At 38.6% G+C, this 15114-nt stretch overlaps 1 protein-coding gene across 1 annotated transcript in view; it reads left to right on the top strand.

Moving 5' to 3' along the window:
- PEX7 (peroxisomal biogenesis factor 7) overlaps positions 1–15114 on the top strand; it is a 78566-nt gene that overhangs the window by 13094 nt on the left and 50358 nt on the right. The window contains exons 4-5 of the mRNA XM_040449076.1: positions 1613–1690; positions 2508–2616. Coding sequence (XP_040305010.1) covers positions 1613–1690; positions 2508–2616 — 187 coding nt within the window. The remainder of the gene's footprint in view (positions 1–1612; positions 1691–2507; positions 2617–15114) is intronic.

The following is a 15114-nucleotide window of genomic DNA, read 5'->3' as shown; positions in this document are numbered from 1 at the left end:
ACAACATGTGGCACATAACAGGTGCTAAATAAAGGTTTGCTATTGTGGTTATTTTTGACTGTTCACATCAGCCTAGAGTAGGAGTTGGCAAACTACTACTCATGGGACAGGGCCCAACCTAGCCTGCTATCTGATTTGTAAATAAAGTTTTGTTGGAACACAGCTATGCCTACTCATCAAGTATCAGCTATGGCTACTTTTGTGCTCTACTGGGGCCGAAAGACCGACCAAATGGCCCATAAAGCCCAATGTGTGTGTGTGTGTGTGTGTGTGTGTGTGTGTGTGTGTGTGTGTATGCACACACACACACACACACACACACTCTATATATACTCTCTCTCTCTCTCTATTACTCTACAGAAGAAATGTGCCATGCCCTGGCCTAGAGGATAAAAGCAAACTCTTAGCTCACAATGACTGCTTCCAAGCCTATCTTTTTCCATCCATAACTAACAGATGGCCATGGCAGCTCTTTGGTTTTTGTTGCCCCTTCTTTATGAGCTGCTTCTGTTGCTGGATTGTGGTTTTTTCAGTGTTCCAACTGATTTTCTCTCTTTTTCATGAATATGGACAGCGGCAGGGCCAGGACTAGAATAGGGTGGGTGAAGCACTCATTTTAGGTACATGATTAAGGAGGACCCCAACAACCCAATAGTCAAATAATATCTTAATGCAGTAATTTAAAAAATCAGAAATACTGCAAAAAAATCTGTGATGAGAAAAATATTAAAGTTTTAAACAAAGACAGGATCAGTATTACCAATTTTGTTTTCTGAAACTAAGGTGCCAACATGGCTAGGCGTAGTGCCAGACAGCAGAGAATTGGTAACCCATATTTAAGCCCCAGCAAACTGCATATCCTGCTTCCTACATAAATATGGTAGCTAGCATTTTTAAGACTCAGAAGGATCTGCTGGCTGGTCACTTTTAGTGCTATATACTCGGGTGTATGTCAGGACTATTTTAATGGAGAATAATTATGCATATATGTTGTTGAACTTAGCTTACAGTAGTGATCTGTATATAGTCTGTTGTATAAAATGACAGAATGAAAAATATTTCCATAAGTTTTCAAATGGTTCATTTGAAATGGTTCACTGAAAGCAGTAAGGCCTAGATTAGAAGAGCAGCATTGGGTAACTATAGCTGTTTACCAAGAGATTGGAAAGGATTACCTGGTTCCTCTAAGCTTTGTCTAAGAAAGGCCAGATAGCGTTATTAACTGAATTTTAATGCTATCTGATGGACACTGACCTGGCAAGCTTTTTTAGATGACTAGCTTTCTAATCTGCTTTGACATTTCTACAAGGTGCTGCAGTGATTTGTCGATAGGTGAAAAATATATATAATTTGTTTTAGTGAAGGAGGTTGGGAAATAATCTGTAGAACTCTGTTAGAATGGAATCTTATCGTAAGGAATATGTCTGGAGGAATGGACAAAATGGCCTTTCCATTTCTCAGACACCATGGTGGAGATTTGTAGGACTTTATTTGATGTTTCAATGAAGTAAATTGGTTGTTCTAACTGGCTATCACTGTTCTAAAGAGGTACAATGTAATATTTAACTTGATGCTCTTTTGCTTTCTGAATGACACATTAAAATGTTTTTAGGTCTATAGTGTTGACTGGAGCCAGACCAGAGGTGAACAGCTCGTGGTGTCTGGCTCATGGGATCAAACTGTCAAACTGGTATGTCAGAATCATTGTATTTAAAACCAATACTCTCTTCCCCAAAGTTTCCGTTGAATTTTTTTTCTTCTCTTGAACATACTTCTATATCTTTTCAATTGCTCAGCTAATTTCTTTTCAAAAAACTGTATTAAAGCCTTTGTTAGAATTTAAAAATTTTCAATTTTTTGTCTGTGAACTAACAACAATTAACTCAGCATTAATTATTTTAGCCCCTTAAATACCAGTTTGCTTTATATAAAAATAGACTGTAAAAAATCTTTGAGGGGTGCCTAGACGGCTCAGTCAGTTAAGTGTCTCACTTAGGCTTAGGTCATGATCTCACGGTTTGTGAGTTCACAGTGCAGAGCCTGCTTGGGATTCTCTCTCTCTCCCTCTGTCTCTGTCCCTCCCCTGTATTCATTCTCTCTCTCTCTCTCTCTCTCTCTCTCTCTCTCTCTCTCAAAATAAATAAACTTAAAAAAATTGAAATATGAATGTATATTACATGTGTATATGTAAATACATTTATAGAGGGATGCCTGGGTAGCTCAGTTGGTTAAGCATCTGACTTTGGCTCAGATCATGATCTCACAGTCTGTGGGTTCGAGCCCTGCATTGGTCTCCGTGCTGACAGCTGGGAGCCTGGAGCCTGCTTCAGATTCTGTGTCTCCTCTCCCTCTGCCCCTCCCCACTTGCACTCTGTATCTCTCAAAAATAAATAAACATTAATAAAAAAATAAATACATATATGCTGTATTGTATATTATATATATGTATATATAAACATAAACTTGAATTTATGTCTAAGTAAATTGATCTGTTAATTTATTTGTAGTGGGATCCAACTGTTGGAAAGTCTCTGTGCACCTTTAGAGGCCACGAAAGTGTCATTTATAGCACCATCTGGTCTCCCCACATCCCTGGTTGCTTTGCTTCAGCCTCAGGTAAATAATTCATTTACCAAAAAAGCCTTGTCGTGAATGGTGGCCTTACTCTCCCCAGTAGGTGGCACTGTGTACTTGAGATTCGCAGGGAAAAGGGCCTTCATTACTATTCTTTGTGCTCTTTAGGATTGTTTCATTCTTTATCAACCTCTAGACAAGAATTAGCCAGGCCTGGATTACTTTTCAACTCCTAGTGAACAAATGTGGTTTGTTTTAGGCATATTATAACTGGTTATAAATCTGCCAAAATTGGGAAACATTCTAGTTCTTTTTATTAGCCACTGAGCTCCTTTGCTTAGATGGCATTATCCTTGGTTTGTTTATCAGAATAAAGGTTGCTAAGTCTGAGTAACAGTTACAAGAGGGTGTAGTATGTGCTAATTAATGACAAATATTTGTGGTGATTGACCAAGTAAGACAGTGACTCTTTATTTTTTACTTCTTTTATAACTTTCAAAAAATAAATTTATAAAGGAAAAACAAAAATGGTATCCTAGATAATCCCTATTCTGACCATATTACATAGTAAGGAAATTCAAACAATGCAGAAACATGCCAAATAAAAAAATAAGCCCTCATCCCTCCCCCTCCATAGAACCACTGTTAATATTTTCTTGTATTCCTTTCTTGTATTCCTCCATAAAAATTCTTATTCTTATTTCAGAACATATGGTATAAAAATGAAAAATATTTATGGGGAGTATTCTTGAGGAAAATGTCAGATGTCTTTTGCTTAGTGGTGTTAGGTTTTATATGCTTATAGCTATAAAACTTTTGTTGTTGAAATTGTACAGGAAAATAATTTATTTTTTTAAAGTTTATTTAATTTCAGAGAGAGAAAGAGAGTAAGTGAGCATGAGCGGGGGAGGGGTAGAGAGAGAATCCCAAACAGACCCTGTGCTGTCAGCACAGAGCCCTGCGTGGAACTTGAGCCCATGACCTGTGAGATCATGACCTGAGCTGAAACCAAGAGTCAGACGCTTAACCGACTGAGCTATCCAGCCCCTCAGGAAAATAATTTTATTATTGTGAGATTGTGAGTCAGAAAATCTCCTTCCCTGGGACACCTGGGTGGCTCAGTTGGTTGAACATCCTGCTCTTGATTTCAGCTCAGGTCATGATACCAAGGTTGTGGGATTGAGCCCTGTATTGGGCTCTGCATGGAGCCTGCTTGAGATTCTCTCTCTCTCTTTCTCTCCATCTGCTTCTTTCCCCCCCCCGCCCCCTCACACTCACAAAAAAAAAAAAAAAAAAAAAAAAGAAGAAGAAGAAGAAAAGAAAAGAAAAGAAAATCTCCTGTCCCAAATTCATTTTCCCCATTGAAAACATTGCTGTTATAAAACAGTTTTTGATTGTGGAGATTTCTTAGTCGGCTTAGTCCAGTATTATAGTTGAACTGAGTGAATCAGAACACCATTCAGAAGTTCTTAGACTCTAGTTTTAAATAAACTTGATGGAAAAGAACATTCTTCAATTATATTTTATGAATTATACACATAAATTTATATTATATACTTAAAGTTATGAAATTAAAACAAATTTAAGATAGAAAAAGAGGTACACTACTTTTTTTTTTTTTTCATTTGATCTACTACCAATAAACATTTGGCTAAAGAATTTTCTGAATACTTTTTCCTTCCTAAAATCCCTGACACTTTAATATACATTGCTTCATTTTTCTTTTAGATAATTTGTGTAATGTATTGAGTGCCATTAAAGCTGTAAAAAGTGTAGAAATGAAACAAAGGTGAACAATTAATTGGCATAGGCAACACAGGGTTGCTCTGCCAGGCTGCCTCCTTGAGTCACTTCGCCCTTGACTCAGAGAACAAGTGGTAGGAAGGAGAAACCAGTGTCTGCTCAGAGAATTCCAATGTGAAGCATGATTAAATTAGACCATTTGGGGGAATATATTCCTAAATATAATCTATATGACACTAATTACTTTCAAAAGTGTTTGTTTTAGAGCAACAACACCTTATAGATTAATTGAAACAATAACAACAACTTTCCCAGTCTAGGTGATAGTGAGAATCTGATAATGTTAAGGTAATAGTTACTTTAACATTTGGACCTTGAAATGATAAATAAATGCACCTTAATTTTTTAAATGTTTTCCAATTTGATGAGTGAACAATGATACCTAATTTTTGTTTTGATTTGCATATTTGGTTATGAGGGATAGTGAATATTCTTTATATGTCCGTTGACCACCAGAGTTTTTCTTTTGTGAACTGCATGTTCATGTTTTGGGCCCATTTTTCTACTGAGAGATGTTGTTGCTTTTCTGTATTGATGCATGAGCTCTTTTTTTATATTTAGGAATTAGTCTTCTGTATCTTACATGTATTTTCCCAACTTTTTGTTTGTTTTTAAACATTTTATTTTATTTGGATGATTTTTTTATATATAATTTTAGAGAGAGAGAGCAGGGGAGGGGAAGAGGGAGAGAGAGAAAATCTCAAGCAGGCTCTATGCTCAGTGCAGAGCCTGACATGGGGCTCGATCCCGTGACCCTGGGATCATGACCTGAGCCACCCAGGCACCCCTATTTTATCTGTATATGTATTTTTTACTGTATATGCATTTGAATTTCTTGGTAGTCAAAGCTATCAATTTTTTGCCTGATAAGCTTCTGGCTTCCATTTAGGATGAATAAGGAGTTGGCTCAGTGAAAAGTGGGAGGCCTTGGCAGGCAAAGAAAGAGCATTCCAGGCAGAGAGAATAAGATGTCTACAAGTAAGAACTTGGTGCATTTGAGATACTGAAAGAAGGCCAGGGAGACCATCGCTTAAGAGGAAAGGGTAGTAAAAATGAGGTTGGGCAGCAAATAGGCACCCAGATCACACCTTACAGACTGGATTCAAGATTTTAGATTTTATCCTATGGACATGGGAAAGGTACTGAAAAGGTTTCAGCAAGTGATTTGATTAGGCTTGCATTTTTAAAAACTCATTCTGGTCATGTGTAGAGAATAGTTGGGAGATGAGCAGGTGTGAATGCAGGAAGATAGAGAGATGAAGGCAAGGATAATAATGGTGGCAGAAGGGCTGGAAGGAATTGGGCTGACTGGAGTGGTATTTAGAGATGGTTGTATAAGATGTAGAAGAGGGGAAGAGAGAAGGATAAGTAAAGAGTAACTCCTAGATTCCTGCAAAGGATAAAGTAGTGGGTGGTTAATGTCATAACTGAGGTAAGAAATACATTTGAAAGAAAAGATCTTGAGTTTGTTTTAGAGCACATTGAGCTGATGGGACACATGGGGTTGAAATGATGGGGGTTGACTTTGGAGCTGAGAAGTCTAGCCTTGTGAATAAATTGTGTCATTGGCTCATAAATGGTAACTAAAGCCATTGCGGTATGTCAGAGCACCCAGGAAAGACCAAATAGAAGAAAACTTAGACTAGAGCCTAGGTTGACAAACTACTGCCCTCAGATCAGAAGGACCCACTGACAAGTTTCATAAATAAAGTTTTATTGGAACACAACTATGTCCATTCTTTTACAGATTGTATGTCTTTGTTTTGTAATGTTTATTTATTTTTGAGAGATAGACAGAGTAGGAGCAGGGGAGGGGCAGAGAGAGAGAGAGAGAGAGAGAGGGAGACACAGAATCTGGAGCAGGCTCCAGGCTCTGAGCTGTCAGCAGAAAGCCCGATGTGGGGGTGGAAGCCACAAAATGAGATCATGACCTGAGCCGAAGTGGGACCCCCAACCGACTGAGCCACTTAGGCTCCCAGACATAGATTGTATGTCTATAGCTGCTCTTGTGCTATTGTGGCAGAGTTGAGTAGCTATGGCAGAAATGGAATGGCCCTTGAAGCCTAAAATATTTACTGCTGGGTCCTTCACAGAAAATTTTTGCTCACGCTTTGTATACAGTCTTGAGGGGAAATAAATAAATGGAAGCTCTTTTGTGCAGTCTGGTTGTTTAGGGGAAGAGAGAAGAAAATAGCTAGGAGAAGATATAAAATGTGTCCAATATTGTCTCCTCATTTAATTATCCAGCATCTCCAAATAGGCAATTAGTAGGATAAATTTCTTGCTAATAAACTATATCAGTGCCCTGAGTTGTTGAATTATGTTGAGTGGTTTCCATAGCAAATATAATGTCACAGAAATCCTTTTCTTTTATTTCTTTTCTTTTCTTTTCTTCTAAAAACTTAACAAATGTCCTTGAATTCTAAAATATTGTTAGGTTAAAGACACTTGGAGCTGAAAATCTTCAGGTAAATTGTATATTGCCAAATATGTCCATTAGATTAAGCAATTTCTTAGATCCTACGATAATAGCAAATAATAGTAAATTCTGTGTATTGAGGTTAAGTCAAAAAAATGTGCAGTGATTAAAGTTAACAGCATTGTTTTCTAGAATGAAGAACAGCGTACTTATAAAGTTATTACTATTATTTAAAAAATTTCTAGGTTGTCTGAGTCATAGTGTTTTGTCCATATCTGAGTTAAATCTTTTCCAAGATACCAAGTCTTTTGGGATGGGGCCAGTAATATATTTCTCATTGGCACATTTCCTTTTCCAAACCTGAATTCCTTCTTTGATTTTTAAAAATTTTCCGTGGCGCAGCTAACTATAAGGTTGAGTGTGTATTAAGTAATAGCAATATTGATATGCTTGTTTGAATTAACCCGTTAGCCTGCCTGTATATCTGGAGTTAGTCATCTTTATGCTTTTAATTTAGTGTAAATGCTAATGAGTTTCATGCTGATGGTTAATCAAGTCTGAAGATGACCATAGTTCAGCATAATGGTTATAATATTACTATTGGTGAAAAGCCCTAATGCAGAGTTCAATTAAAATTCTTTAAGGATGTGAATTAGATCGACATTAGCATTATTTTCTTCGAATAGGGATGCCCTTTGGCCTTATGTCCTATAGTTTCAAAGGATTCATTTCAAACCTTGGATGAAATGAGTGATGTAAAATAGATCTGTCTTCAAAATGAACTGGAACATACTTCCTTTCTAGTGAAGCAGTGAAGACATGTCTACTGGGAGCTCTAATTGGCAGCATTCATAATAAACTGGGATTAATAATGAGTATAGTTTCACATGTTTGAAAAAGTATTAGTAAGTAAAACTCCTCCAACTGATATATTTTTGAAAAAATTCCTTTACCTTACTATTGTATGTAATTTTGTTAATGTATACTATTATTAAGGTTCTAAAATTGTCTTTGTTTTTAATCATTGCTTTTTTTATGACCGTAACAAAATATGATGGTGACAAAATCTTGAACTAATATAACTGAATTTATTTAAGTGTCAGGTCAAATTGTGGATATTAGCCTTTTATTTGGGCTGAATCACACACACCTCTTCCTTCTACAATGGCCTTTTGTATGGCATGGTATACATAATATCAACTCTGGATGTTGCATATAGAATATTCAGTGTATGAGACTGAATAGAAGAAAAAGACTAATTGTGTATAGACATTTACCAATATAACCACAAAACTTAACTATCTGCACATCGTAGATAGGTAATACATAAAACAGTGTTTTGTCATCACAAAGTCCATTTGGTTTAATAGAAAAAAGATTATCTGTTTAAAGACATTGCCTTCATGTGTTATATTAGAAATAAATGTAAGCAGTGTTCATATCAGCCAGGACTTCTTTGGTTGAAAGTCAAAGAAATTCTGAACCAAACCCCCTTAAGTAAGAAGCTAATTTATTTGCTCACATAGTTGAAATGTCCAGAATCCCATCTGGCTTTATACACATGGCTGGATGTAGGCCTTAGTGGATGTTCTTGCCATCTCTTGTTATGTGCTCTCTTGAGTTGAGTTGTATCAGGCATCATGTGAAAGGAAGATGGCAGCAGTTCTGAACCTTGTATTATTTCTGGTTTCTGTCCAGTAGGAAAAATCATGAGTCTCCTTCTCAGACATCTAGGAAGTTTCATTTTCTCTCATCTGATGGTCCACGTGAATGTTTCTAAACTAATCACTGTGCCTAGGAGAGGCGGTTGTAGGGGGGGGGTGGGGGGGGGGAGTGTAATATGTTGACTGGCTTGGGCCCAGCTTAGCTCCTGCAATTGGGAATGAGAAATGAGAGAGAGAGTGGTACTCAAAGTACATACAGCAAGAATGGAAAGAGTGAACAGTGATTAGGTTGAAGTGGCTGGATACATTCTAGGAGGCCGATACTCACTAAATTGTATGCACATCCAACACTTAAAATAAATCAGAAGGGATTTCATGAAAACCAAGCACTGGACGTATGAGCTATAAAATAGGCTTCTTTTTTAAAAAATTGGATAAAGTAAAGGCATTTTTTCTGCCATTTTTATGGTTTTAGAAACTCATTGGAAGGTTTATTAAGCATTTGCCATTTTCCTGAAATATTCCTTCATAATGATTTTCAAATAGTAACCTATTTAATAAGGTTGAAAAAATTTATAGTTTTTCTTCCAGTCTCTTAAGAGGAGGGTTTATGGTACAGTAAAAGTTGGGGCAAGCTCTGAAGCTCTCACTGTGCCTTTGCTCTTTCATGTGAGATGAGACAATGTGTTTACCAACCTATGCACAGTGTATTAGGAGGTAGATGAATTTCTTTGCATATTTTCTTTACTTGACTTGTTTTCATATGTTTCCTATAGGGCATGTGTATTCTTTTACATAGCTGAGTCCCTTACACAGGCAAACACTAAAATAGCTTTTATTACTATTATATAAGATATGGGAGTAATGAGGGGTGCCTGGGTGGCTCCGTCGGTTAAGCGTCCGACTTCGGCTCAGGTCATGATCTCGCAGTTCGTGGGTTCAAGCCCCGCATCAGGCTGTGTACTGACAGCTCAGAGCCTGGAGCCTGTTTCATATTCTGTGTCTCCCTCTCTCCCTCTGACCCACCCCTGTTCATGCTCTGTCTCTCTCTGTCTCAAAAATCAATAAACATTAAAAAAAATTTTTTTTAAAAAGATATGGGAGTAATGAAATTATTAGAAGTCTAAAAACATATCTAAGGTTAATTTTGATTGTTGAGAGAGACATTGACAGTGAGTCCATCAGATATTAAGTGAATGTTCACTGTTTTCTAAAAGATACATTGAAAGACACTGAAGATACATTGAGGAAGAAAACAAGACAGGGTTCCTGTCTTCTTAGAGCCACAATCCAGTGGAAAAGAGAGATGCTAAGAAACAAAAACTAGCAATGGACAATGTTAAGGAGTGCGAAGTTCTTTGGAGAGGTAACACAGTAAGTATAGTGGTTACCAACATGGACTAGAGCTGGGATGCCTGAGACAAAATTCTTCTTTACCACTATTACCTGACTTTAGTCATGCTGCTTAACTCCTGTCTCTCTTCATTCCTCATTTCGAAAATAAGGGTGATAATAATACCTACATCATGGAGTTTTGAGGAGCATTAAGTGAGTGAATGTGTGTAAAAGGCTAAGAACAGTACCTGGCACAGAGTAAGGGCTCTATACATGCTGCCTTCTATTACCAACATGTGTGCTCAGAATTCTGTGGAAACACAGCTAAGGATTCTTGAGCTTGTCAAAGTTGACTGGTCAGGGAAGCTTCCCTGAGGAAATAGTGTTCACGCTGTTACCTGTGAACAACCAAGAGTCCAGAGATGAGAGCTGGAAAGCAAAGGAACAGGAGGTGGCGAGAAAAGAGCATATTTGAGGAGCATTGGAATGGCCATGGAATGTGTATGCACCATAAGAATTACCGGTGTTTATCTGAAGAGCTTGCTCCAGGTCGACTCTAGAATGCATGGCTGTGTAATAACATACTAGGCCAGTGATGCCGAAACCTGGTTAACCATCAGAATTATCAGGGAGGCTTTAAAAAGAAACAACAAAATTCTGAGCTTCATCTTAGGCCTACTGAATAAAGTACCTCTGGGAGGCATATTTTTTTTTTATTTTTATTAAAAGAATTTTTTTTTAAATTTTTTTTTCTTTCAACGTTTTTATTTATTTTTGGGACAGAGAGAGACAGAGCATGAACGGGGGAGGGGCAGAGAGAGAGGGAGACACAGAATCGGAAACAGGCTCCAGGTTCCGAGCCATCAGCCCAGAGCCTGACGCGGGGCTCGAACTCACGGACCACAAGATCGTGACCTAGCTGAAGCCGGACGCTTAACCGACTGCGCCACCCAGGCGCCCCAAAAGAATTTTTTTAATGTTTATTTATTTTTGAGACAGAGAGAGACAGAGCATGAACGGGGAAGGGTCAGAGAGAGAGAGGGAGACACAGAATCTGAAGCAGGCTCCAGGCTCTGAGCCCTCAGCACAGAGCCCGATGTAGGGCTCGAACTCACGGACCATGAGATCATGACCTGAGCCGAAGTCGGACGCTTGACTGACTGAACCACCCAGGCGTCCCTGGGAGGCATATTTTTTAATCGCCCCAGCTGAATCTAGTGATCAGCCTCATCTGGAAAGCACTGTGCTAGTCTATGGTACAGCTTTGTTTGAGATGCCAGATTAATGGTTTGTTTCTGTAATGGGTGTAATGGGTGTTTGTGTAATTTGGTGTAATGGGAATTTCATGTTTCTTTTAATGTTCATCTCTTTTTTAAAAACCCACAGAATGGTTTCGGTGCTGAATTCAGAGAGGAAGTGGTTTCTGTAGTTTGAGAACGCCTTAGCTTTTTTTTTTTTTTCTTCTCAGTTTTGTTAGTGATGGTTGAGTCTTCATCAATTTTCTTACTTTGTCTTCTTGCTTACAGACAGGAGCTTGTTGTAAAACATGCTATAATCTTTGCATCAAAAAAACCCTCAAATGTAAATTTCATGGTGGTGGAGCCCAAAGTTGCAAAATCTTTGTTTTTACAAATATCGCAAATAGTAGAAGCTTATATGATAGGTCGTCAAGATGTATTTTATGTCTAATCCTGTGGCACACATATGATTAATTATGCCACTCAACTGCTTATAGCAGTTTATATTTTAGGATAATATATAAGAATATAGCATTTAGATCATTCTAAGAATTTAGTCACCTTCAAAGTTAAATGGCATTTGCAAATCTAGAACTAAATTTGTTATCATTGGCTAAGTTAACACAGGCCAAAGAGGAGAGTTTTTAGAGATTGAGATCTAGATTTCCCTTCCAAAGCAGACTTCTCTAAAGACATTGCATTCTGTCTAGTTCATGATATGAGATAGAAGGGAAGAATATTTACGTCTTTACATAAAGAACATTAACATGAAGTAAACTGTCTTTTGAACCATGAAAACTAAGTTATTGCTATTACAGACTCCATATAATTGCATAAGTCATAGTCATGCCTGAATGAAGGAGTCCAGTAGTTAAAAAAATACAAATAAAAAGAAAAGAAAAAAACCCACCCTCATTCTACTCTTAGAAAAAAGTCCTGTCACATCTGATAAGCATCTGGCATTTCCATTCAATTCAATTATTTGGGCCCAATATGCACTTTTTGCTGCTCCGTTCTTCACAGTGTCAGATTCAGCATTTACGCTCATTCTCCTTACTCAACTTCCTATTACCTGATGCAGTTTGAAATTAGACGTAGCCATAGGCAGCATTTCCTACTCCATACTGTGCACTTAAACTCACTGGTTCTGCTGCCAGTGGTGGGTCTGCAACTGATAAGAGCAGCTGGTAATTCAGGTGGTTCCATGGCACTATCACAGGGCCCTGGGAAACGTCTGGCTGGCAATGAAAGGCCAGTTGTCTGGAAAATGCAATTAAAACAAAACAAAACAAAACAATATAGATACAGATATCCTGGTGGCTAAGGGTTGAGTGAGTCATGGTACCATTTGGCCAGAAGCTGTCTCTCCTACCTGGAAAACAAAGGAGGATGAAGTAAGTAAGTGGAATTCTTAGCTCCTTCAGAACGGTTTCCATCTTTTTGTGTCCTTTGGGTTAGCTGCAAGAAGGGACACTCTAGACCGTGGCTTTTTTTGCGTGTGCGTGAATGTTGCTTGCATATAGTAGTGAGGAACCAAAATGTTGTCCCAGAGAAAATGGGAGTAGCCACCCACCCAGTCTTTTTTGTTGTTTTGTTAAATCTTTTAGTGGAGTATAATACACTCATGGAGCAGTGCATGATCTTAAGTGTATGGCACAAAGAATTTTCACAGTGAGCCCATCTGTGTACCAGCAGCCAGATCAAGAAACAGAACATTTTGAGAGGCTCCCCTACCCCATTCCAGGATGACCACTGTCCTGCCTTCTAATAGCATAGATTCATTTCGCCTCTTCTTATACTACTCCTTCAGGTTTCTTTCATTCAACATTATGTTTTGTGAGACTCATCTATAATGTTGCTAGAATAAGTTACCTCTTGATGGCCTAGTCCACACTCACTGTAAGGCTTTGGTACTCTAAACCATTCACTTACCCATAAAATGTAATTATTAGGATGAACACAGCACATTCAACTTTCAGCAGTGCTTTAGTTGTAGCTGTAGCGGACTTTAGAGTTTCAGGCCTGATATTAAATATAAATTTTTGAAAGCTTCTGTACATCATTTAGGTATTTCCTATGTTTTAATGGAAGCCTTGTGCTCAACCAAATGTTCTTCTCTGGGGCTAGGCTTTTTCCAGACTGAAGCTTTAGGGGATTCCATTTACTCCCTCCATGATGGTAAGGGGTCTCCTTTGCCTACAGGTGTTAGAACTTGAGCTCTCTTAGGTCTTTGTAGAATTTATTGAAAGGCAACCCCAGAAACGGAAGGGATGCTTGAACAGTCCCCGTACATATTTTCTGTCTTTAATCTGGACTTTTCTCTGCTTGTTAACTTCATTCTGCAAGCTGGCTTTCCCCAAACAGTGAGACACGTGGCCGTCAGCAGTTCCTCAATTTAATAATCTATGAATCCTAAGAGAGGGACTGCCATTTTTCCCCAAGTACCTACCTTTCACCTGTCATCTGTGGTCAGGACAGGGAATAAGATACTATGACTGGCCTTGCTTGGACCTGTCCCTGGGTGGTCAGGTGTGTTGAGCCATAGGTCTTTCTGGAGTCACATGGTGAGAAAAGGATGCTTGTCCTATAAGAAGTGTATTGCTAGGAAGTCCAAACACTAGATACCCACGCCACCTTGCTTTATACTCAGAAGGCTAGGGAGAGCCTAAAGATGATTTTACCAAAGGTATTTAGAATTTACAAATTCTACTGACTGGTGGCTAGACATTGACTATGACTAGGGCTCCTGAAGATATTTGAAGCTCTAGTCTATATCGATTCTGAACAGTTTCCATTTGGTACTTTCAAACTCATCATTCCTTCCCATCCCCGTCATACTTACCTAGATCCAAAAATGTAAGTTCCTTTCTTTTATCAGAGTGGTTTTCAATCTTTTTTAAAGTAAGAAGAAAGGGGTGCTCGGGTGGTTCAGTCGGTTGGGCATCCGACTTCAGCTCTGGTCATGATCTCACAGCTCGTGAGTTCAAGCCCCGCATCGGGCTCTGTGCTGACAGCTCAGAGCCTGGAGCCTGCTTGAGATTCTGTGTCTCCTGCTCTCTCTGCCCCTAACCCACTCGCATTCTGTCTCTGTCTCTCTCAAAAATAAGTAAACATTTAAAAAAAAGAAAAGTAAGAAGATGGGAAGAGGGATGGGCGATGGGCAAAATGGGTGAAGGGGAGTGGGACATGCAGTCTTCCCGTTACGGAATGAATGAGTCATGGAAATAAAAGGTACAGCACGGGGAATACAGTCAATGGTATTATAGTGGCATTGTGTGGTGACAGGTTGGTAGCTATACTGTGGCGAGCACAGCATACCATATAGAGATATTGAATCACTATGTTGTACAGCTGAAACTAATATGGCAACTATACTCAAATTTGAAAAGAGTATGAAGATGGTATTTTATTTTTATTTATTTGAAAAAAATTTTTTTGAGAGAAAGAGCATGCATGAACACATGGGGGGGTGGGGGGGAAGGGAGAGGGAGGAGGAGAGACAGAAAGAGAATCTCAAGCAGGCTCAACACCCAGTGCAGAGCCCGACGCAGGGCTCAATCTTATGACCATGAGGTCATGACCTGAGCTGAAATCAAGAGTTGGACGCCCAACCAGCTGAGCCACCCAGGCGCCCCTGAAGATGGTATTTTTAAATAAAAAACTGCAAAGCCCACACACAAAGCAATGATACATATGTGTGGATCCATAAAAATATAGTGGAAGTATTACAAAAACACAGACTGAAGGGATGCCAAATTCATGATCGTGATGACCTCTGAGCAAGGACGATGAGGAATGGGATTGAAACTACAATAGAGGTTTCAACCTTTATTTGTGTTACTACTTTTATTTCTAAAATAACCGTGGGGCAAATATGGTAGAATGGTGTGTGTGTGTGTGTGTGTGTGTGTGTGTGTGTGTGTCTGTGTGTGTGTCTGTGTGTGTCTGTGTGTGTCTGTGTGTGTGTGATTAAATGTTTTTTCTCCAATTTATTGGAAAAGCATAGAAGTTAAAAGAATAATTCCTCAAGATTCAGCCAATATTGGCCATATGGCAGTTCCCCTCCAGTAGCATTAGGAAG

This window comes from Herpailurus yagouaroundi, unplaced genomic scaffold (genome assembly GCF_014898765.1).
Source record: "Herpailurus yagouaroundi ecotype Mexico unplaced genomic scaffold, PumYag 198, whole genome shotgun sequence".
Lineage (NCBI taxonomy): Eukaryota > Metazoa > Chordata > Mammalia > Carnivora > Felidae > Herpailurus > Herpailurus yagouaroundi.
Note: the sequence above shows the minus strand (reverse complement) of the source record. Positions and strands in the feature narration are given on the sequence as shown.